This window comes from Balaenoptera borealis, assembly GCF_965194805.1.
Source record: "Balaenoptera borealis genome assembly, chromosome: 17".
NCBI lineage: Eukaryota > Metazoa > Chordata > Mammalia > Artiodactyla > Balaenopteridae > Balaenoptera > Balaenoptera borealis.
In genome coordinates, this window is record NC_138876.1 from 69,625,566 (window position 1) to 69,652,117 (window position 26,552).

At 39.2% G+C, this 26,552-nt stretch overlaps 1 protein-coding gene across 1 annotated transcript in view; it reads right to left on the reverse strand.

Moving 5' to 3' along the window:
- LOC309614729 (uncharacterized protein C8orf34 homolog) overlaps positions 1-26,552 on the reverse strand; it is a 393,717-nt gene that overhangs the window by 339,996 nt on the left and 27,169 nt on the right. The window contains 1 exon segment of the mRNA XM_082363485.1: positions 3,716-3,863. Within this exon segment, the coding sequence (XP_082219611.1) occupies positions 3,716-3,863 (148 nt within the window).

The window sequence follows — 26,552 nt, forward strand, 5'->3', positions numbered from 1 at the left end:
AACCTCCCTAGAAGTTATCAATAAAGAAAACTCAATTTATACATAGTTGATTTTCTTGAAGAAGAAATCAAAACAAACACAACAGAAACATTAACTAAGTACACAAGAAGAAAACTGTTCTAGGCTGAAGACCTGGGTTTGCTAATTGAAAGGATTCACTGAATAAAATGAAAAATTAAAGAAAAAAGACAAACATCTACATGTAGTCCCAGGAAAACTTTGGAATATCAGAAATAAAGAAAAAACAAATCCCATAAGTATTTAATAACAGAATATCGAAAAATGAGTAAAAACCAGGTTGCTTTCAATTTTCTCCTAGACATTAAATGACAGACTTCTGAGAAGATGTTATGTCCCAAGATGCTGGATACATTTAAAAGCAAAAAGAGGGCACCTTCAGATACTTTCAAAAAGTACTGACCTATATATTTTGACGATTGAGACATTTTCTAACTAATTAGAAAAAGCACCAAAAGAAATAATTCAAAATTACAGTTACAGTTTAAACTGGCATTATTTACTGTCACCTGAAGTATAACTTCATCAGTTAATATTCACATCCAAGAATTAGTCTATGCTTTCCTTCTCCCTCCTGCCATACCCTTCCCTCTAAAATCTTTCCTCTTCACCTCCTGCGGCATACGTTCCACAGTAAACAAACAGCCCTCTATCTTCAAATCCCCTCCTTCAAGTCAGAAGAGCCACTCATTCTTTCCACAAGGGCACTCCCGCCTCTGCAGTTTCCTGGAATGAAGGGTGTTCATTCCCCCACGTGTCACCTGCCACAGACTGCGTTTTTCTGGTCCATCCACGTTAAGCTGAAAGCTTCTCCTCTCTTGTGGTAAGTGCTGCCTGTCTACACTGCTCACCCCTCTTCATTACTGCATCTTTCTGCTCCTGATTTCTGCCGCAGCCCTACTCGAGACACTGGCACCGTCACCCTTGACTTTTTAACAGCGAGAATGAAACCCTGGTGACCTCTTAATCCTTAAACAAACCGTGCACTGAACCTCATACTTCACTGCCCTCCTCAACTCTAAAGAGCTTCACTTCCCTGGACATCACACACCCCCAAACTCAGGTCACCCACAGGACGTTCTCATCATCTGCAATCATTCCACCTCAAAAGTCTTGATCCCAAATATCACAATTTCCCTGTCCTTCTCAATCTTTCATGTTTTCACCACACCTCCCCTTACACAGGCCTCTCAAAGGTTTTTAGCTCTCTGACTTGCTTTTTATGTCTAAACTGTTTCCTTGCTCCCTACCCTCTCATACAAGACCACGTGCTTTGATCACTTGCACAATTTACCCAGAAATACCCTCAGCTCCTTCGCAGAACCGCTCTTCCAGCCTCCATCCTCACTAGGGTACAACTACAGTTCTCATCAGTCTCTCAAACGGCTTTTCTGTCCCTCCTCCCAGCACTTCGGGGCACTATGGGGAAAAATCACAATCTTGCCCACGGTTTCCGTGATTAATTCATGTCTTGAACTTCAGATAAGCCCCAGAACTGCTTTAGTCTTTTTTATTTTCCTTTGCCAACTCTTTTTTTCTTCCCCATAGTGACTTTTCACAATTAATATCATTCACTTCAATCTCCCCTATTCAATCCCCAAACCTCTTGCCCTCAGCAAACAACCTCACTTCCTAATAAACAGGCAAAATTTAAGGTAAAAGATATCATCTCACCCTTGCCTTCTCCTACTCCATCTCCTATTCTAAATTTGACCACAACTTCTTCCATTCTCCCACTCACATGGTTTTATTGTGTACAATCCTGAATGCCATACCTGCGACTCCTGCCTTAACCCATTCCCAGAGTTTTAGACTCATATCCAACAGACTGCTGGAATTATCTACTAAGATACCCCACAAGAAATTCAAATTCATCCAAAGGAACTGGACTTATTATGGGTCTTCATAAATTTAGTCCTGTGTTCCCATCTTGCTTTATTAAACAAGCACTTATGCCATTACCCTAGTAAACTGGGAGTTATAATAATCTCCTTCCCTCTCCAAGCAATGAGTCATTAAGTACTTATGCTAGTCAGAATTCTAAAGTGATCCCCCTAGATATCTGTCCCTTGATGTTATGCCCTAAATAATTCCCTCCCCTTGAGCGTAGACAGGACCTTTGACTTGCATCAAACCAACAGAATATGGCAAAGGTAATGGGATGTCAATGCCATGATTACATTGTATTATATAAGATTCCATCTTAGTAAACTTCAATGAAAGAAATTCCCTTACTTGTTAAAGAAATAAGCTGCCATGATGCAAGAGTCATGTGGCAAAGAACTGTGGGCTGTACCTATTTGCTGAGAGCAGCCCCTGGCTGAGATCCAGCAAGAAAACAGGGACCTCAGTCACACAGTTGCGAGGAAATTAATTCTGCCGACAACCTGAATGAGCTTGGAAGCAGATTCTATTCCAGCCTCCAACACCTTGATTTGCAGCTTTGTAGATTAAACAGAAGATCTAGTTAAACCCTGCACAGACTTCTGACCTGTGAAAAACGTGAGATATTAAATGTCTGCTGATTAAAGCTAGAGAATTTAATACACTACTGTCTCTCCAGATATGATAATTTATAAATATGGGCTCCTATGAGCTTCAATGAGCTCATAGATGTTTATCTGGTCCACCTTCAGAAGAATGGTGTCTTCTTTGCACCTACAAACCAGAGCCTATGCCTAAGAGCCACCCTACTAAGAATCTAACGCTAAGAAAGTGAGGCCAAGAAAAACCAAGAGTCCCCTCTTTTGTGTACCAAAAGCTCATATTCTAGTTTCCTGTATGCAGCAGAGAACTTCTGTATGGATAACTAACACCAGAGTTGTCTACTTTCTTCAGAGGATACCCTATTCCCTACCTACTTTAGGCACCAATGTGAGAATACAGCCAAAGAAAACCAAAATCCTTTCACGGGATCCCACAGAGCATGACGAGAAGAGAAGCGATGGTGTTCTCCCCGGAAGCATCTGGAATCCTGTCAGTCAGATACCGTGGGAGACAGGTGAGGAGTCAGCTACCCAAGCAACAGGTCTGGGGGCGGGGGTGGGGATTTGGGTTTGGAAGTAAATACTAATACCAAACTAACAGACCAGGGTGTAGAAGAAATAAGCTGTCGGACACACATTTTATAAATAAAAATCGAAGTCACATCTACCCAATTGTATCACCAGTGCTTATTGGGGAGGTAAGGCTATTGCATACTTGGTAAGGCTGGTTCCCCAATAGAGTGAATAAAGTTTCCTCAGGTTGAATCTACTACATAAGGTAAAATTAGAACTGAGGGAAACAGAGAGTAATTATCCATTTGGGCTACAAAAAAGGTAACTCTGTAGAAATCTACTGTTTACCTTTCTACACAGATGAGCTCCATAAGCACTTAATTCAAATTCTTCATAAAAAGATAAGAAGTTAAAAATAATTTGTTTTAATTCATATGAAATGAAAGCTTTTCATGCAAATCTGAACCTTATTTCTATTCAGATTGAATACAGAGATGCTCATATTTTGAAGCTAATACATAACAATATATTCAAATTCAAGAAGATTTTTGGACAAATTTTAGCATACAGATGAAGTCTCCGATGAATACATGAAACCCTAGGTGACCGCCTAGATTTACTCATTATAAAGAGAAAGACTTTCGTAAATTTTAGTTTAAATGTATTAACATTAACTGTAAAATATATTTTTCATTTACCTAATGTTTCACTTTCTGCCCAGAGAGCTGCAGATCCAGATAAAGTTCTTTGAAGGTGTCCACGGTTTCCTTGTTTAGACTGAAGATGGTCAATGAGAAATGGGATTGGCTGGTCAGGTGTCTCAGTAATTAACTTGGTCATTAATTCCTGAAGGCAAAGTAAAGCACATGTTTACATCTAATCATAAGAGCAAACACGTCTATATAACTTATTACTGCCAAGCACGACCACTAATTTAATCCTCATAATAATCTTTTCAGGCAGGCACAAGTTACTGTCCTCATTTCAAGGAAACTGAAGTGCAGAGAAGTAAACTATGTTACACAGCTAATACATGGCAAAGCCAAGATATATTTATTTTTATTATTATATTTGTCCAAAAACATACTAGAAATTTATTCTAAAAAGAATTTTCAATTTCAGATTACTATTTTGAGAGATGCCATTATATAGTAACTTTTCAATAAACCTCACCATATACCTTATATAACCATATCATTTTTCTTTCATAACTATATATAAATATCTCTAAATGAAGAAAATGTTGGAATGAAAGAAACAAGTAACAAGTCACAGCTTCACAGAAACCAAAAAATGTCTTAAACTGGTTCTCCAACAGAAGTTCCTTTTTCCAAAAGCCCTGATAGGTATTCACTCTTTCCTGTTCTTGTTCTTTCTTTCTTTTTTTTAAGGCGTGAAGCAATGGAGAGTCCCATTTTTAGACAGCTCTAATGATGCTTTAAACTGGGGAGAAATCTGCTTAAGGGTAATATCTACACATTGTTTTTGCCAGTCAGGAACAGCAAGAGCAAGTGCCAATTTGTGGTCCATTAGAATCCCCAGACTGTTCTCCGATGAACAGCTGCCAAGCCAACTGAACATCACTTTGTGCTGTGCAACTGGGCTTGTGAACTTGCATGCACCACTCTAGACTCATATTAGTCACATTTCATCATGTTGGGTTTAGCCCAGAATTCTAGTCTGTCAACTGTCATTTAAGTTCAGATTCTGTGAGAGGAAGTGGTTCTAGTGATACACTGGGTATCAGGTATTAGGACTGCTAACGGAAGGGATACTGGAAATTCCCCATCCCATTGTCTTTTTTTGTTGGTGGCCTATTTCCTTTGCCTTGAATGCTCTTTTCTGGGATGTTCAGATGGCTGGCTTGTCATCATTCAGTCTCTAATGATATCTTCTTAAAAAAGCTTACCCTAACGAATCTTCATAAGCTTTTATCACTTCTTTATTTTCTTCGCAGTATTTAGCACTCTCCAGAATCATCTCATTTAATATTTGTTCATCAGTTTGTGCCTGACTCTTCTCCCCCCCTACTACAGCACTAAGACCAAGGACTGGCCTGGTTTGATCTCTTCTCTCTCCTTAGGGTCTAGATTCTACCTAGTTCATAGGTGGTGTTGAATGAATGAAAGAATATTTGGTTTACTGACCCCAGGTAAATATTAGAAATTAAAATCCCTTATTGTCCTAATAAACAACAATTAAAGCATCCATAGATTTCTTAGCCCAGCAAAACACACTCTTCTGAACTCCTACACAAGAAACTGCTGTCATACCTCAGGGATATTTGTTGACATTTATAATAGTCTAGGAACACATGGATTTATCTGAGTAGAGGCTAAACGGATTTTATAGAGGACAAGATTCCAAGTTGATCTCAGAGACATGGATAAAATAATTCAAGGTATTTCAAAAATGTGCAGACTGAACATAAAGTTGGAACTAAAAAGAGGAAAGGATTTCTACTATGAACACACTGTGAAGCAAAATATTTGTCAGACAAATGTAAGCCGTTTTTATATTCTAAAAAACAGGTAAGCAAACAACCAGTTGGCAAAGGTCTTCTTTACTTCTGTTATTTAAAGTCTCAATTATGGTTATAACTTAAGAGGACATTCCTCTACATGGTAGAGCAATGCAAGGTTCAATTAAAACCCAATTACACAGAAGTGGAACATAATTTAAAACATTTTAGATTTTGCTACTGTAAAAAAGATGCATTATGTTCTATTTAAATTAACTGTACATTACAAAAGCTATGAGAAAATAGAGAGAAAAAATAGAAGGACCAACTAGATTACTCTTGTCACAGAAGGCCTGGGCACTCCGATAAAGCAAAATTAGGTCAGATAACAGGGCTTTAAAGCTAAAGCAATTTCTACCCTGAAACCTCTGAAGATCTCATGCACTTTTTCTTTTTAACTTTCAAGTTAGATGGAAAGTTTCTGGGTTTTTTTCCTTTTAAAATAAACTGAAGTGTCCCTCTATTGTCTTTAGAAGAGGGACCATACAGTCATACTAGACCAAGTAGTCACTGTTAATTTTTTTTAAATAGCATCCGTCTAGTAGCTAGTTTTGGATACCCTTATATTCCATGAATGAATATACGAGATTAACAGGACAAAAACCGTCATAAACAAAATGAAAAGAGCTAATGTTTGCAATAAGGTGTATTGGGTATCTTGGTTGATCAAGAGTCTAGTCCTAGATTATTGCATTTAAAAGAGGAATTACCCTGCCTCTCACTCAATCCATGTATATCCACTGGCATTCGGACTTTAATGATTCCGAGGACTTAAACTCTTTCCCAGACGTGAACATTTTAAATCCTTAGATTTGCAAAGATGCTACCGGCAATAAAAAGGCTGGTTTTCCCCACTAGGACTGAGACACACAGAGAGAGAACCGAGGGGCCGACAGATCGAGGAGATGAGAAAGGAGCCGCGCACCTTGAAGGTCAGGTGGGAGAGAGACACCCGACCGCAGAAGGTGGTCAGGGACCGGCCACCATAAGGAAAAGAGTATGCCAGAAGAGCGGGCCAATGTCGGGGGTGGAGGCCGAACGCCGTTAGGGAATGTTCTGTGCTTCCGGGGAGGGAGAGCGGGGCTCATTAACTATTCTTACCCTGAGCGTGAGAGTTGTGCCATGGAACTCCGGGGTGTCAGAGCCTGACCAACAGAGCGACGCCGCATCCGGCCTTCCCCTGCTGGGCCACCCGTCGCCCGCGCGGACGCCAGCCGGCGCGGCAACAACGCGCTCCGCCGACGCTGCCCGCTCTGCCGGACGGCGGCCCCGCGCAGGCGCACTCCGGGGCGCGGACTCAGGCGCAGAGGCGGGTCCGACGGACCCCGCCCGCCAGTCCCGAGCCCTCGCGGTGCCCGAGCGCCTGAGCGCAGGCTCCCGAGCAAGGGTCCCTGGGGTGTCTGTCACCCTCTTCCTGCCCCGGAATGCAGTCGCCCCCGCAGCTGTCCCGAGGGAGATACACCGACGTGGCTTTTTGGCCGCTGCCCCAAGCCTGTCCCGGGACGCCGTCTGCAGAGCCCGGGAACCCTGCCACGCTCTGGATGGCGACCCCAGCGCCCCGGGAGCCGGCTGCAGTGTGCCAGGGTATCCCTGTGTCTACTGAATCGTGTCTGGAGGCAGAAACCCCACCCTCCTGCCTTGCCCACACCAGAGACGTCAGCCTCAGACCCAGTGAGGATGCTTCCCAGCTCGGAGGACCACGAGGACCAGGGCCCGGGCCCCGCCTGACAGTTCCGCGACGAGAGCCCTCCCCAGAGCTCGGGCCTTAGGCTCAGAGGCTGCCCTGAACTTTGGCAAGAAGCTTTGGAGGGTATCCGCCTGGGCAGCTTCTACTAATACCCTTGCCTGTCAACCAGGAATCAGGCCTGTAGTGTGGGCCGCCCTCATTTGCTCCTTCGGTGGTGTTCAAGCTTTCCTTTAGCCAAGGATCTAATACCCTTGCCTGTCAACCGGGAATCAGGCCTGTAGTGTGGGCCGCCCTCCTCATTTGCTCCTTCGGTGGTTTTCAAGCTTTCCTTTAGCCAAGGATCCCTGGGAGGTTTTGGCTGTGGGCATAAATAAATTGAAACAATGGAAATGGCAATAGCACTCCTGTCCTGGAACAAAAACATTGTGGAAATTTTAGGCCAAGGGCTTGGAAATTGATAAAGGTATTAATTTTCATGTGACCCTGTTTGCACTCAAAGGCTAGATAAAGATGGGGCATTCAAGTTGCAAACAAAATATATTAGCAGCTGTCCTCAACAGAGGATTTAACTCATAGTTAATTGATATCAATAATATTACCGATGTAAGCGAGATGCGATAGAAGAAACAGGATAAGGCAGCGATTAGACACAGAGGCTTTGAAATCCTATGGACACTTTTTCAAATCACTCGTCTTCTACTTAGTAGCTGTATGACTTTGGGCAAGAAACTTAATCACTTTAACGTTCAATACTTCATCTACTAAATGTGGATGATAATAGTACCTACATGATACGGTGGCCAGGAGGATTAAATAAGATAATGATCGCAAAGCGTTCATAAAGTGCTTGGGATATATGAAGGCTGTTGTGATGGGTGGCCTAACATTTTCTTCTAAGGCTGGGAACTGTTTCCCAGAATCTTCTTTATATGATCTGGGTTAGAGTACAGTATCCCAATGTGAGGAATTCATAGAAAGTAAGAGAAGCAGAAGAAATTATTCTCTGGGTTAGAGTACAGTATCCCAATGTGAGGAATTCATAGAAAGTAAGAGAAGCAGAGGAAATTATTCTCTGGAGTTGATTGCAAGCAGATGTGACGGCAGATGAGGGATTCACATCAGCTTCACGGCAAATTTGTGGCAACCTCCACCGCAGACTGGGATAGCTGTAGGAGTGGTACAAAAGTACTGGAGAACTGCAGCAGCTTCCAGGCAAGGAATTGAAAACCACTTGCTTTGGATATCCAGGTGGTGATTTTCAGGGTGGGCTCCTCCACCTTTGGTGACAGACAGCCCCCCGACCTTCAGCATTTCCCTGGCCTCTGCGCCCCGACCTTCTAACTCTCCATCATGCAAACTTATTTGTATTAAACCCCATGTGACCCAGATACGGAGTTGCTTCTGTTTTCCTGACTAAACCTCCCTTAATGATCTACCCAAAGGTGGTATTAGCTAATATTTTCAAGTTTATTATTACTTTTATATATTTCTATATTATTTTTATATATTTATATGTTTATTATTACCCCTACTGTTATTACCATTTTTATCAGATATTTTTATAGCATATGTTTTTGACAGACTATGTACATTGCATCTTTTTATTGGCTTTATTTTTTCTGATTATAAAACTAATTAATGCTCTCTTAATAGAGTTTATTATAAACTGCAGTCTTTAACGTCATGAATATGCTATAAATTGAGACAGCCCCTGCATTGATATGTTTCCTTTTTTGTTAATTATAATTTTGTTACCAATTCAAATATATTTATTTTTAAAACATAAATATATAGGAAGATAACATTATTTTTAAAAATTTTGAAAAACAATCTAGAGAACATAAATCATTAATTACTGACTGCAAATTTGTATTATACATCATGTGAATACATGGAAGTTAGGGCTATTATAACCTTGTACTATATAGAGCACGGCCATAATTAATAAGTTGGAAAATGAATGCTAACTAAATAGCAATAATGACTGTCACAAAATACATTTTAATTTTAACATCCACTAGATAAAAGCAAAACCATGAGTGAGCTGGTAGCTCATTATAGTCATTTATTATTAAATAATGTGTGCGTAGTTAAGGGAATGAGTAATCAGGCAACAGTAGAACACATTTTAATAGATTCTTTTCATCTGATGAAAGCTATGGACTCTCTTGGTTAAAAAACCAAAAAGTACATGTATACACACAAACATCAAATCTTACATAATATTCCTGGGTGTTTACCCATCCATGGGCTAACCCTCTAAGGTTTCATTGACTCCAGGTTAAGAATCCTTGCTTCAGGTCACACAGCAAACAGATAGCATGGCATTCTGCCTAAAAATTTACTTACTTAATTAGTTGCTTAGGAGTAAGTTACTTCTTACTGCATTCCCCGAGAGGTAAGTACTAGCCTTAGTAGAAAGTTATCAGGAAACAAAATTAAAACCATTTCCAAAATCTGAGGACTTTCTCATCATATAGTCTTTTTGTTAAATCAGTAAATATACAGGATATTACACTATAGTAATAATGGAGGTGGTGTCAGTCAAATATATTTTTTACTCAACACCATAATTATCTTAAATATTAATTGGCATGTGGCACATTACCATCTGTAGAATATTTTAGTTCAAAGCTGGCATTAAGATCTGACGACTGAATTAATTCATTCTAAATCTGCATATGTTTCAATGTTCTCTTTTTAATTAGGTCTTATTAAAAATTTGCATGAGATCACAACCTTCCGAACACTCACCCTCTCCACCACCACCTGTTTTTCATAAATAGGTAGTTAATGGGCATTGAATTGTCAACAAATAAATGAGAGACTATCCACTTGAAAATCAACTGTCTCCAAAGTAGCTTATTTTTCTGAAACAGCCTTATTTTAAATTGATGTCAGCATTCCCAACTGATAGAATCCCACTTGGTTTCCACCTCCACCAGAACCCTTGCCTTTTCATTCACTCCATTTTTCTAAATAGAAGTAGAATGGAGGAAGTTTTTTTTTCTGCTTCATTACACCTCTAGGCTCTGTTATGAGTTTTGGCTTTGGCAACAAATAGGTTCCAATGCAGCATCTAGGTTTCCATGCACAAGTGAGAAGGGGACAGACATCTGTTTGATGTTTTCCGGTCAGACTCTTCCGTTCACAGAACTCAAACTGTCCTCTGGTTAATCAACCTTCCCCCACCTCAGAACCATGCCCAGGCCCACCCTAAATGTTCTCTCATTCCCAATCAGAACTGAGATTTCACTGGAAGGCTGAGCTCAACAGGAAAGGAAGCAATGTGAATAGCAATAATTAAAAGTATCAGTTATTTATTGAGTTTGATAGGCACAAGTGTCAAGTATATTCCATAGATTTAACCACTCACTATACATTAAAGGACTGCATACAAGATGCACAACCCAACTAGGATATATGCAATTTTACAAAGGTGTGTGTTAACGCCCTGCTTATTTCAGGTCACCTGCCCCTCACCAACAGCCCACCAATGCAAACAATCTTAGCCACGCATCCAAACACAACCATACAGGCCTAGGGAATAAGAAATTCTCACCCCTGTTTTGAAAGACTCTTTGGCCCTTCTTAAATATCATTTAATATAAAATTAGGTTATGATACTCATTTGTAATACACAGTAAAAGGCAACTAATTTACCTCGTTATATATTATAGAATATAATCCAGTTAGGGAAAGTAAAAAAAAAAAAAATGAGTAGTTTTATAATGAAGATTAAGAATAACCCTACATCTCTACGATTATTTAGCTCCTACATCTTAGATCAACAGACAGAAGTGAACTTTGAGGCTCTGGGTCTTAAATATAAATATTCCCAGCAGAGATAGAGTGGACGTATTGATCAGGTGTCCACCTGGAGCTATCCGACTGAGGCCAGAGTCGTAAGGACATGAAGAAAATTATAGTCTTTTTAATTGCCATATGAATGTTAAAAATGGCATTTATTAAAAGAAGAAGGAATTGTGGGCAAATGATGACACAGATGCCTACTAAATATAGCTTCAAAGAAGTCACCAGAATAATAGGAACCACATGGAATTAAAAAAAAAAAAAAGGCTCTGATCAGCTCCAAGCAGAGTTAGTTAGGCATAGTAAGTGTTTGAATAATATTACAAATACAATTGTACACAACACTCATGCCACTGTATTAAATCATGTGTTTACCAGTTCAGCTCTCTGAAGAGTTCTTGAGGTCAGGAAACATGTCTTAGACATCTTTGTTTCCCAAGATCAAAGAACAGTTCCTGGCATATGTGCTAAAAGAAAGAATGAATAAATGAATAAATCCTGTCAATAACTTTACTAAAAACCTTCTGTAGCTGCATTATCACCTGAAAAAAAATCCCCACAAAAAACAAACCCCACATACCTCCCTTCATAGCATTCAAAACTACCTAAACATGGTCCCCAACCTATGGTTTCATCTCTTATGATAAGATGCTCTAGATTCTACAGAGAGCAAAAGTTCCCTTGATACATCTTTCATATCACATATTTATAGTAGGCTCTCATCTCAGAATAAACAAGACTGGCATGGCCCAGGGATTAGGGAGCTTACATTCTTTGGAAGAGTAAGACAATAAACAAATAATAAAATCAATAAGTAAAAAAATATAGATTCTGGAAAGTTCTATGGAAAAAAGGCAGAGATTATATTAGATAAATGGGGGTAAGATATATTACAGGGAGTGATCAAGAAAGCCTCTCTGAGGAAATGATATTTGATCTGAGACCTGAGGGTAAAACTAGAACCAGACCTTCAAAACTCCAGCAGTTCAGGCAGAGAGAAGAATAAATGCAAAGACTCCTGGGCATTGTGGGGCTTGGTATATTCCAAAGAGCTGTCAAATGCCAGCAGGGAATAGTGAGTTGAAGAGCTAGGCAGATGCCAGAACTTGCAGGGCTTTGTTGGTTGACATATAGACTGAATATTACTTTAAACGGAATGCAAAGCTAGTGAATGATGTTAATTAAGGAATTGAAATTGATTTACCCTTTGAAAAGATGTGCCGAAACTGTTCAGAGACTACTGAACTATATAGTGGTGTTTTAAGTGAGGGTGCAAAGCAATGGCCTGACTTTATACATAAATTTCTAAAAGTAGACCTGACCCGGCGAGGAGTGGGTCAAATCAGCCTAAAGACTGAATCACCCAGGTGCTGGGTTTGAATGACTGAGCTGATGTCAATGCCATTCACTATAATACGGAGCAATGAACAAGGGATGGTTCAGTGGTGGAAGACCAAGAGTTCCAACATGAACATGGGAAAGGAGCTGTGAACTAGCCAGACAGAAGAGACAGATAGTGTTCACAGCAACTTTTCAATTAATATTTTTCAATGCTTACTTTAGAATGACCATCATTATCTTTTATTTGTGCAACAGATATTTATTGAGCGCTCACTATAAACTAGACACTGTGCGTTTCAGCTGGTCAGTGAACAAAACAGAAAGGTATCCCTGCTCTGCAGTTGTTGGTCTGTGGGTTTCCTCTTCAAATTGTCTGGAAGTAGGAAACAAGTGTCAACAGCAGAAACAGAGAATGGGAGATGAAGACTGGGAGTTTTGAGAAAAGGGAAACAAATGAAAAATAGTGACCCAGGAGTGTAGGATTACCTGGCCACTTGAGATTTGTTGTCACAAATTTAAAGTAAGACAAGTTTGTGTGGTAGCATGTTTTTCTCCCAGCCCTGTTCAGCTGCACAGGTGTAGGCATGAAAGAGGCAAAAATTTGTATTTAGGCAGGTTTATGGTTTAACTAATTGAGTAGGATGAGCTGAGAGAGGGGCAAGGTAGCAATACTTGGGAGTACGTGCAATGGAAGAATTGTAATGACTGGCCACTGGCCCCGGAATTTAAGCTGAGCAAGGACATCAAAGAGGTAAGGGAAAATGAAAATGTTGTAGGATCAATGGATTGGACATCCAGGTAGGGTCAAAGAAAAGTTGGGGTTGGGATACTAGAGGCAGTGAGCTAGATAAAGAGGAGAAGATGGTTGGAGAGAAGGATGCTTGAAAGTGAGACTCTGGAGAACTGCAGTTATTGAGTAACAACAAGAGGAGTGGCTAAGACAGGAAATAAGGTGAGAAATAGATCACTGGGTGAGAGGAGTTCAACAAAGAGGTCAGTGTGATGGAAAGGTCATTTACATGTATACAAAAATTGCAAGAATGAACACACATGTAGTATTAGAAAGAATGGCAGTATATTGCGTTAAAGCTATTGAGAAATACAGGGAAACCACCCAGACGTCTATAGAGTTAAAACTATTGAGGAATATAGGGGAGCCACCCAGGGGTCTATAAAAGTTACAACTGAGGTGGTAGGCAATATAATCTGATGACACAGAGTTGAAAGATAGGTCTATTTTTAAATTTTTCCTTATATCTAGTAAGTCTAAAACATTTAAGTATGAATGTTTCCTCTTTATTAGAAATATTTCATCAGCAAAAAAAATTTGGGGGGAGAATGGATACATGTATATGTATGGCTGAGTCGCTTTGCTGTGCACCTGAAACTATCACAACATTGTTAATCGGCTACACTCTGATATAAACTAAAAAGTTTAAAAGAAATTTTTTCAGCTAGGGAAAAAAACATATTATTATTAAAATCCAAGATTATAAAACATTAGATGAATATACAAATTTATATATTCATTTTCAAAGAAAAATTATAGCTAATATGCAGAACACCAAGTCAATGTACAAAAAAAAAGTTAACTGATAAGGCACTTAGTCCTAAACCAACATTAAACTAAAAGTCATGGCATTAAGCATAGACAGAAATTCTTACATAAATTAATTTAGCAGCATGCTGGCATCAAATATTCTCTACGGTTTATGGAAAGTAAAAGAGCAAATTGACATCATTAGTAATTGTAATAAATTTCTATTTTACAGACACCTAATACCCCATTCACAGAAAGTATGTGCTAAAACCTCTCTCTCTCTCTCTCTCTCTCTCTCTCTATATATATATATATATATATATATACACACACAGAGAAAGAGAGAGAGATTTTATATATATATATATACACACTCTATGTAGGCTTTGTAGAGTTATATATGTTTTGATAAAAACAGACATCATGTGCTTAAGACTGAATTCCTTAATGAACAATAAACAGCAATCAGTTTCAATAAACCCTCACTGAATTCAACTAGGCTCACTGCAGCTGGTAAATCACAAGGTGATTTAGAAAGATTCACAATCACTCAATAAAATCCATTTTCTGCTGAGGCAATGAATAATCTTGCCAGCTGTTGTCAAGATGGTTTTACATATGAAGTATGCCGTGTATGCTTATATATTTTTATTTGACCAAAAACATTTTCCCTCAACACTGAACCTAGACCACAAACACTATTTGGAAGCAGTGGCTCTGTAATGTTTAACGGGTTAAATACAAGTTGGTTTCTTGTATAATACAGTGGAATGACCTTACAAACCTACACAATGACTAGCCTCATGCCCCAAGGTCCTATTAGAATAACAGAAGAGATGTTATGTAAAAAATGAAAGCACAATAGCACGGGAAAACAAGAAAGAGTGCCATCAATGGACTGGAAATTTTGAGAAACTCTAAAGCATGAAGAACTAAGCAGATGGGGTAAGACTAATGGTTACATTAGAACAGCCGAGACACTACAGCCCAAGACACCAGAAGGAAGTTCTCTTCTTCCCAAGAGAGCCAGAGAGACCATTCCAGCTAAAGCACCAACCTTAGGCCAAGGAGAAGCCATCAGTGTAATTCATTAAAGAACTACATTCGGAGCAGCTGGGCTTGTTGAGACCCATCTCCCTCTTCTAAGGGATGCTGTTGGCAGCTGGGGCTTTTACACATAGAGTGAGGTCAGAGAACTCTTTTTTTTTTTTTTAATTTATTAATTAATTAATTTATTTTTGGCTGCATTGGGTCTTCGTTGCTGTGCGCAGGCTTTCTCTAGTTGTGGAGAGTGGGGGCTACTCTTCATTGTGATGGGAGGGCTTCTGATTGCGGTGGCTTCTCTTGTTGCAGAGCACAGGCTCTAGGCACACAGGCTTCAGTAGTTGTGGCACGTGGGCTCAGTAGCTGTGGCTCGCGGGCTCTAGAGCTCAGACTCAGTAGTTGTGGCGCATGGGCTTAGTTGCTCCGCGGCATGTGGGATCTTCCCGGACCAGGGCTCGAACCCGTGTCCCCTCCATTGGCAGGCAGATTCTTAACCACTGCGCCACCAGGAAAGTCCCCAGAGAACTCTTTGCCAGTGCTATCTGTCTAAGAAAGGACTCCAGGAATAGCCGTAGAGTCCAAGAAGAAGCAGAGTACAACTTGAGGTAACCCTGGGCTCCACATCTCATGGAAGGTGAAGACAGAGTCTGGTGAGTGAACTATAGGAAAGCTTTCTACCCCCAGAGCAGGGCCCTCCTTTCCTGGGGACGCTGGATTTCCACCTGCATATTGTACAAGGAAGTCTGATTGCTAAGCTCTCTAAGCCCATTCACCCAGCTTTCCCAGTCAAGGAAGAGGTCAGATGGGGAATCTACTCAAGTACAGAGGAACCCATACAAGATACCTATAATAAGAAATCTTATCTTTCATTCATATATATGAATTGACAACCAGAAATCACCAGAAATTTTAGGAAAAATTGTGCAAGTGTATAAGTAAGACAACTGAGACGAGAATAAATAGAGCAATTTCAGGAAACTACTGGAAAGAGTGTTACATTTATAAAACAAGAACTTGCTGCCATGAAAAATAAGAAATCTAAGGAAAATATTATATAGCATCGATGAAGATTAAAATAGAATTGCAAAAATCAAAATATAAATGCAAGGACTAAATAAAATCAAGGCAATGTAGTGATCTAAAAACTAAAGTTGAATAAATCTAATGATAAATGAAATAAAAATACAAAAATTGGGAAATATACACTAAGAGGTATGGAAGTCAAGATATGGAAGGCCCACCACTCTTTTAAGAAACATTTCAGAAGAATACACTGACAATGCCGATAAGAAAACAAAGAAAAATACAATAAAAATTCCCTAAGCTAAAGAGATATACCCAAAGCATCAGACTGAAAGAGCTCAGAACAAATGAAAAGACCCTTAACTAAAAATACCCTGATGAAATGTTATGAGTTCACAGACAAAAATAAAATAATAAAAGATGTCAGAGGGGAGAAGTGCTGCCTTATAAAATAAAAAGAATCTGAGTGATATTAAACTCCTCATCAGTAAAACTCAATGTTAAAAAACAAAAGGGCTGTAAACTTTAAGATGCTCAACTGGGGTGAATGGGGGACATGACCTTAGAATTGTATGAACGGGCCAGGATATAAATCAAATGTGTGGGAAAAAATAAGGATATTTTCAGACATGAAATTCAGAGAGTTTATTTCCCCCCCTCCATGAAAAAAAAAAAGTTAAAGAGATGCCCTACAATGATAAAAAAGGAATCTAAGTAAAAGCATAATATGAATATAAAAACCAAAGGCAGCCAGGTATTCAGAAATATGGCGAAATGCTAGAAAGAATTTTTTAATATAGAATTTGACCTTTAGTAAGTTCTTCAGGTAGTAATATTTTAGTAAAAGGTGATGACTTTTCCGTTTTTCTGGGTATAGTCACTCTACATGACTCTGCAGCCCCACACCTCATGCTTAGCCTCCATGGTGTCCTACTTCTGGGGCAGGTTGGCTTTCCTCTCCCTGAGATGCCCACACCACAGCTCCACCCAGAGAAGATGCTCACACAGCCCCTTACATGCCAGTCCACCCAAAGAAGCAGCCTTCCAAGACATCACCACTGGGATCTGCAGAAAGAACAGTGTTGCCCAAGAAGGTCCAGTGCAACTGGATGACCTTCCTTCACAAGGCTCTCAGGAGGTCCCATCGTGCCTCACCTCTCCCAACTGTGTCATCAACAGAAACACAAGCCTCCCAGTTTAGCGCCCAGACTGTCATACCCATAGTCTTCTGTATATTCACAAATCTAACCTATCTTCACCCCCTCTCTATGATTCCAGACCCTTCCACCACGTTCTATGATGGTACACTGAAAGAAGGATGGAAACCATGTTTAAATTTACTGAAACTAAAGCCACCAGCAGACCAGCAGATCAAATCGTCCATGTTATTCCTCCCATTTGTTTCCTCTCTGTGTCCACGCAGGCGTTTAGCCCATGGTTGGGTCCCCAGCACCAACTCCTGCTTTACGTTTCACAACCGCACTCCCTTCTTCTTAACACTCAACTCTCCACCCTGTAAATGAAATACTTTCTGTCAATCTTATTCTGTGCCTTTTCCTTGGTAACATGGTTTTTCTGTCCCCATACCTTTGATTCCTTCCTCCAATAGCCAACATTTTTGTGCCCTTTTTGGTATTTTTCATGGCCAAAGAAGTCAGACAAATTCAGGGAATCTGAAAGTGGAGACCCAACAATAAGAATTCTCTAATAGTTTCATTATATCAGGAAAACAAGAGAGAGTCTATTTTATTTGCTTTGTGATTTTTTAAAAGTAGTTGATTTGCCTTTATTTTAGTTTTTCAAGGAATTACGGGAAGAAGTTAAACTGGAAACAAAAAAGTGAATGTTTATTTTCTTCTGGGTTAGTTTTCAGTAGTGGTAAATAACCAGATCTTGTCCTATGTGTTTGTCTTGCTGTTCCTCTGTGTATGTGACGCAGGTGGTTACAGACTGGAATACTGTCAGAGGTAAATGACCCTCTCTGGAAAAAACCTTAGACGACGTATGAACTGTGACCCATCACACAACCAATCAGCCAGCTGTATGTTCTCTGCCAGTCCAGAGCTGAATCCACCGTCAAGTTCTCACGGCAAGTCTGTGAGAACTGTCCTAAAAAGCCATGACTCAGACTGCCTACACCTTTGAATTTACAATATCTTAGGGAGATCAGGTTAGGTAACAGACTTAACAATATTTTATTTTAGGACCTGGGTGGACCCAGTGATCCTAGAATAAACCCAATTCTTAGGTTGAAAGTATTCCCAAGCTCTCAAGATTGAAGTGTCCTAAGAGACCCGTATTTCTTTGCTCTTTGTGAAGATCCAACATAGGATCCCTACGTCAAAATAAGCCCAGTCTAAGCTAACTTGGATGACAGGCTCCAAATGACAAATAATCATCAAATCACCTTAAGAATATGCAGAGTCAAAAGACAAATGGACTCACTCAATATGTAGTAACTCTGAGGCTTCCAAAAGAAGGGGGAAAAGAAAAGAAACCCCAGAAAGTTAAGAACAAGAGCAGCCAGTGGTGAGAACGAGCAAGTCAGCAAGGGATGGAACACGACCCGATGGCCCCGGGAACCACGCCCTGTGATTCAGGCACTCCTGTCTCCCTGCAGCCTCCCACGGGGGCATAAAAGTACATCACAGAAGAGGTATGACCTCCTCTTCTGCAAAGATAACATCACAAAGCTCCTTACTGATGTCTGCTCCCGGTTGAGTGAGGGTCTTCAAGAAGTAATTTGGCACTTGGAGACAGTGAACTGCATAGATTTGAAACTCCTGGAGTAGCAGGGAACCTCATCAAGGGGCTTCCAATGCCTGATGCTTCTCAGTAACCAGGGAGGGGAGACAGACAGGGCTGGGGTGGCAGGGGTTACTCCCACAGACCCTGTAGGGAGGAGGACTTCATTTGCCATCATCATGCATTGGCCATTGGTTTCCAATAGAATAGATGTAGTCATACAGATTTCGTTCTAAACTTTTCACTGTAATTAGGATGAATACTGATTCAAGGATACATGCGAATAAACAGTTTCATCCTGAAAAATATACTAAGGATAGGACTGGTTGTAACATTTGTGGGGTCCGGTACAAAACAAAAATGTGGAGCCCTTTGTTCAAAAATGATTAAGAATTTCAAGTCAGTGAGAGCAGAGCATTAAATCAAGAGTGAGGACCTCTGAATGCAGGGCCCTGTGTAACTGCACAGGGCACATGCCCATGAAGCCAGCCCTGGCTACAGGAATGTAAAGAGTTGCTGAGTCAGACACTGCTGTGCTATAAACTGCTTTTTCAGTAAATTTCCCCAATGCTAAAAGTGCATATTCAGCAAAACAATTCAAATACAGCATGAACATCTCAAGAGTACTTGAAACTTTTTCAAACTGCTAAAAAATCATTTCTTTGATAGGGATGTTAGATTATGTAAGTAAATTCTTCTGTGCCAAAACAATAACTCTGTTTTGCGATAACACCACTGGATTTTCAAAATATTATTTCAGTATACTATGCTTTGCTCCTGATAACTGTTTGATTACATATTCCTTTCAGGCTATGCTAATCAACCTGTGAGCATATATTTAAAATAAATAGGATAGTGTTCAGAGATATTAATCACTCGTTCATTTGCAAGGGAATTTTAATTAGCTTTGTTTAAGCATACCCATTTGGCTTTTAAATTAATTAAGAGGCCCTGTAGCCTTCTAACAGTTAAAGTGGATGCAGAAAAATCATAGGCTATATTTTAGTATCTTTATTTCTATAATCTATGTTTCAGGGCTGTAAATTTCTTTATTTTGCTATATTTTGCTTTTCTTTAGAAGATACACCAGGAATAAAAGAAAAAAATTGACTAAAAAAATCCAATAAAAAATACACAGAGCCAATTCACAGGACAAAAGGAATGGCTCTTAAACACTGCAACACAATTTAGCAGTGCATTTCAAAAGTAAAAATGTGAATCCCAATCTAGCAATTCAAAAATGAGAAATATACATGGATATTTGTTGAGCACTATCATAAGTCTTTTGATAAGATTTTGGCTAAAGAAATAATTATACACTATACTTCGGAATATTTTACAATTATTAAGCAAAATAAAGCTGTTTATATGTACTCATATGGATCTTTCTACAAGTTAAATTGCTAAATGAAAACACCACTCAGAGTGTTAGTTTATGGTTTTTAGGATAAGAATCCAGTAAACTGGAAGTTGGGAGACTAATTAGGATAACGTTTAGGAAAATAGGGGAATTGATAGGAGAATGGAGAAATACTTGGGGGGACCTGGAGAAAGGAGACTGCCTCAATATGAAAGCGATGAGGGGCCACAGGTGAGAGGAACAGTCTAAGACTACAGGAACGGGAAGAGATCTTCAAAATGATGGCAGAAGTTCCTCACTTTACTTAAGAGAGAACTGAAGACCACAGGGATGAGCTGACTTGTCTAAGTGTACAAAGCCACTCAGAGTTGTGCTGTATACTGTACAAGATGGAATTCATCATTAATTTATTGCAATGATTAATTATTAATGATAAATTAATTCATCATTAAAATTTTAGGAAATATTATAAATTTAGAAACATGCTGATAAATTCAGTAAACAGACATTGAGCCTTTTAAAAAAAAAAAAAAATCACACCCAAACTCCATGCTAGGGCCTGGGAGATACTAGGATGAACAGGACATGTTTCCTACTCTTTTGTGGCGGGGAGTGGAGGGAAGAGGTTGAGAGAAAAATATGCCCCCAAAGTTGCCATTTAGTGTAAAAGTTGCTGCAGTTAGATGTGAACTGCCGGGACTTCCCTGGTGGTCCAGTGGTTAAGACTTCACTCTCCAGTGCAGGGGATGCAGGTTCAATCCCTGGTCAGGGAGCTAAGATCCCACATGCCTCACGGCCAAAAAATCAAAACATAAAACAGAAGCAATATTCTAACAAATTCAATAAAGACTTTAAAAATGGTCCACGTCGAAAGAAATCTTTAGATATGAACTGTCTACTTAGGAACAGATATTGAAAAAGTGTATGGCTTTATAACATGTACCATGAAAAGTACCCAGCACACTTTCTATTTCTCTGCCTTCAGAATCTGTAAGTTTTCATAGCAGTGAACACGTTGGACAAAATGTGGATGTTGGTTTTCTACCCCACAGCATCAACCTCCAGCATAGATACTTGAAGATGACTGGTTTCCTAATGGGTCCTTCCAATACCCCTCTATTATATAATTGTCCTAATAATATAGTTCTAATATAATAGTTGTCCACAGGGCTCTCCCTTAATAGACCATAAATTCCTAAACCACAAGGATGTGGACTCATATATATTTCTAAATTTCTCCTAGTACATAGCAGTGATTTGTATTGATTAAGTAGGACTGTTAATTTTTATTTTAATTTTTTGTTTGTTTGTTTGACACGGTGAGGCAAACATAAGAAGTATAAAAGAGAACACATTCCTTGACATCGAGGAGTTTACAATTAGTATTTGACCAATGAATCTCAACAGGAACAGGAGGTCCCATTCCAGATGTTCAGAATCTTGAATTATTGGCTGGGGAGAGAGAGAGAGAGAGAGAGACAGAGAGAAGGAGAGAATATGAAGGTGTGTGTGTAGTAGTTAGATTCAGAGAGGAGTGGGACAAACATAATATATTTTAATACCTTCCCCCTGTAAAGTTATATGTCCAGGGAAAACCCCAGGCTCTGTTCTTTGTGTCCCTCAGAGTGCGACAGTGTTAATCCCTGGGCACACAGAAGTTGTTCACTAGGTATTTGCACACTGATAGTTATAAAAATCCCTTTGTACCTTTCCCACATATTTGCCATTGAGGTATATCCTCTTACTTGACATGATATGGAAGAGTTCAAATTATTGCTGAATGTTTTGCTAAATTCTCCCTAAAGCTGTTAAAATAAGTTGTTTCAAGTCCTACTCTAGAAAAACTGTAGAATTTAAGCTAAAAAATTTAACAGTATCTTCATATCACTAACACTCAACATCATACATAGTATAATTCATTCAACTACAGGGAGACCTACTGCATTTTCAAAGATGCTGGTTCTCTAATAGTTAATATTTACTTCTCCCTCAGAGCAGAAATGAAATCTTGAGCACAAAATTAAATGAAAGGTACCATAACTAACGGTGGCCACTAGATGGTAACAGCAGAAATGTCATTATTTTCAGAACTAAATTATTGAGATAACTGCCTTTACTTAAAATGAGAAATTATGAGTTTACTGTAAAGCATGTAAGTCCAAAACAAGATGGAATTCATCATTAAAATTGTAGGAAATGTTATAAATTTAGAAACAAAATTACTTTGTACGATAGTTGGCACTTAAATCCATGCAATAATTGCTAAGGGACGCATGTTTCCTCTCTCAGAAATAGCATGACTACCCACTTGTCTCAACTATGGCATTATTCTTGATTTCTCCTTCACCTGCACCCCCAGGTAGTCAAATGCTAAGTCTGACTGATAGAACCTCATAATTAGATCTCGAATCTAATCAATCCTCTCCAATCCAGATGCCACCCCCTAGTCCTGGCCACCATCATCTCTCCCCTTGGTCACTGTAATGCTCTCCTAACAGGTATCACCACCTTCAGCCTTGTTCCCCTCTAATCCATTTCTTCAAACTGAAGCAAGAGCATGTTTGTACTGCTCTCATCTAATTATTTCACTCTCCTATTCAAAGCCCTTCAATGGCTTGCTATCACCTTGAGAATCAAGTAAAATCTCCTACAGATTGTTATAGGGACCTGCGTGAACTGATTCCTGCTGAATTCTCTAATTTCATCTCCTGCCACTTCTTTCTCAAACTCTGCGCTGAAATATTTTCTTTCCTTTGGTAAATCTTCTAAAGGTGTCCTTTCTCTATTTTTTGCCACAATGTTCATTTTCTTTCCCTACACCATTCTTAGGATGCCAAGGGAGGGAAAAAGTCATGCTGAAACTTGACTTTTAGGCTGTGGTATAACTTCTGATTTGTCACTGCAACCTAGTACTGTTGCATAATGGTGGGAAGGAAGGTTCACTGCAAAATGCCTCACTTTTCACTGATCTGCTCACATTTCCATATCGTGTTCTACAAAAAATGTGAGATTATTAGTGAATTTTATTTTGCTTCAGGATATCCTCCATTTATTTCATCAACAATGAACAACTCTGCCTAGAGGAATGTGTTAATTCTCCACATTTTTATATTTAATCAGATCCCATTAATATAGTCAACATTCCTTGTAATATACAGAATGAGATTGAAACTATCCCTGGGTTTCAGATGGACTAGACTTGAGCAACCATCACTAATACCTGAATTCAACTCATGTTACTCACAAAAAGGCTATTAAGTTGTAGGAAATTCACTAAATAGCAATACATGGATATATATCATTTCTGTTTTCAGCATTTCCATCTTTCACCAGCCCCAAATAATTAGGTTAAAGCATGAGTGAGAACTACAGCATTGTTTTACAGATGAAATGAAATTTTGGCTAGTGGATTAAACAAAATAAAGTAATGTGTTTCTCTAATATATTCCCTTAGGAAACATTTCCAAGGTCGACATTCAATCCTCGGGCTTTTTCCAAAGCTTAGTCTTTATTTCCTGAAGCCAAGAACATGGTGTTATCTCTTTTCAAAATCATAATAACCTATGAAAGAAAATAGGACCGTAGTCCCTAACAGAGGCATATTCTTCAAACCAAGAATGGACTGATGATGAACTAGGGTCAATCTCCTTTAAAATGGATTCTCAGAGGCTACCCATTTTTTATACATTTAATTGGAATACTTGTATTATTTTTTAAAGTAATGTACAATTGGGGATAAAAAGTATTTGGTAAGCAAAATTATTTGTAATGGAATTTTTTTTTTAATATTTATTTATTTATTTATTTGGCTGTGCCGGGTCTTAGTTGCAGCACGCAGGATTTTCATTGCTGAGTGTGAGATCTTCGCTGGAACGTGGGATTTTTTTTTTTGATTAATTAATTAATTTATTTATTTTTGGCTGCGTTGGGTCTTCGTTGCTGCGTGTGGGCTTTCTCTAGTTGCGGCGAGCAGGGGCTACTGTTCCATGCGGTGCATGGGCTTCTCATTGTGGTGGCTTCTCTTGTTGTAGAGATGGGCTCTAGGTGCACAGGCTTCAGTGGTTGTGGTACACGGGCTCAGTAGTTGTGGCTCGCGGGCTCTAGAGCGCAGGCTCAGTAGTTGTGGCACACGGGCTTAGTTGCTCTGTGGCATGTGGGATCTTCCCGGACCAGGGCTGGAACCCAGGTCCCCTGCATTGGCAGGTGGATTCTTAACCACTGAGCCACCAGGGAAGTCCCTGTAATGGAATTTTATCTATAATATCTTCAACTTTAAAAAGTAAAATAACAGTTTTGGCAGAATATGAGTTTTTATATTTGGGGAAAACATACAAAAATTTACAAAGATTAATCCAGCAAACATCTGTACTCAAAACCAAAGTAACATTCATTATTTTTGTTTCTAGTTTTTTTTTTTTTTTTACTATAAAATAAGTAGAACATTGCAAAGAAGAATCAAAATCTCCTATGCACCCAAGTAAAGATGGGAACTTAATATAGTTTAGAGACGGCCTTATATATCAGAGGAGAAAAATGGACAATTTAAAAAAGGGTATTGGGACAATTTGCTTTCTATACATAAAAAAATAAAATCAGATTCCTAATTCAAACCCCATATAAAAATAAACTCCAGATTTATTAAAAGCTTAAATGGGGCAAAAAAAAACTATTAGAAGAAAATATAAGAAAAAAATCTTTATAACCTCAGAAAAGGAAAATATTTTATAGATAAGAAACAAAAATCATGGCAAAAAATGGAAAAATTAATGATTTTGAAATCAGAATTTATATTCTCTTCAAATCAGTTACCCTTTACCAACAAAACTATCCAATGTGTTTTACATGAGTGACAAGTTGTATGAACTATTCAGTATGTATTAGTGATAGTCATCAATTTTTCTGGTTTTTCCCTTCTGGGCATGTGGTGGGATTACACTTTCCCAGTTCTGGGTGGCCATGTGATTTGCTTTGGACAATGAAATGTGAGAGGTAACTATGTCACTCTGGGCAGAAGCCTTAAGAGCCAGTGCACGATCTGCCATGCTCTCGTCCCTCTGTTGTGGTGGCCAGTCATGTTTCAGAAAGTTCTCGACTGAAGATGGTAAAAACCAGACCTCACCACTGACCCAAGATGGACACTGAGTGTAAGAAATAAACTTTTGTGCTTTAAGCTACTGAGATCTTATGGTTGTTTGTGACCCATCACTTAGATAGCAATATGGCCAGATCATGCTGGACTCTGAAAGCAAGTGACAGAAACCCAACTCAAAGTTGCTTAAGGGAAGAAAAGCAACAACTAGTTAACAAGGTCACGTCGTAGAAAAGGAATGACCTCTTGAAACATTCATGGTTACTTTTCTCTCACTCTTGTCATCTTCTCTAAGCATGTTGGCCTCACGCTCTTAACCCAGCCTCTTTCATGGCCATCAGCACATCGGTTCAGCTTTGAGCTTTGAGATGGTAAAGAAAAACATTATCTTTTCCAATTTAAATTTGAAAATTTGGGGGACAGGACTCTGGTTGATCCATGCATGGCCTGGCTCCCATGTTTGTGCAAGTTACTGTGCGACAATGACAAGTTTTATCCTAAGATCGTAATAATAGTTCCTCCCGTGGTTTTTATCAGAACTAAATGAACTAATCCATGTGAACACGCAGCTCACATAGTAACCATATACTAGCTATCATTAACATGACCACTGTGTGATGGTTAGTTTTATGTGTCAACTTGGCTAGTCCACAGTACTCAATTATTTAATCTAACACTAATCTAGGTGTTGCTGTAAAGGTACTTTTTTTTTTTTTTTTACTGTCTACCAATATTTTTTTTTAGTGGGAGTATAATTGCTTTACAATGTTGTGTTAGTTTCTGCTGCACAACGAAGTGAATCAGCTATACGTATACATACATCCCCTCCCTCTTGGACTTCCCTCCCACCCCCCCATCCCACCCATCTAGGTCATCACAGAGCACCGAGCTGAGCTCCCTGTGCTACACAGCAGGTTCCCACTGGCTATCTTAGACATGATAGTGTATTTATGTCAAAGCTAATCTCCCAATTCATCCCACCCTCCCCTTCCCCCGCTGTGTCCACACGTCTGTCCTCTACGTCTACGTCTCTATTTCTGCCCTGGAACTAGGCTCATCTGTACCATTTTTCTAGATTCCACATACATACATTAATATACGATGTTTGTCTTTCTCTTTCTGACTTACTTCACTATGTATGACAGTCTCCAAGTCCATCCACGTCTGTACAAATGACCCAATTTCATTCCTTTTTATGGTTGAGTAATATTCCATTGTATATATGTACCACATCTTCTTTATCCAGTCCTCTGTCGATGGACACTTAGGTTGCTTCCATGTCCTAGCTATTCTAACTAGAGCTGCAATGAATATTGGGGTGCGTGTGTCTTTCTGAATTATGGTTTTCTCAGGGTATATGCCCAGTAGGGGG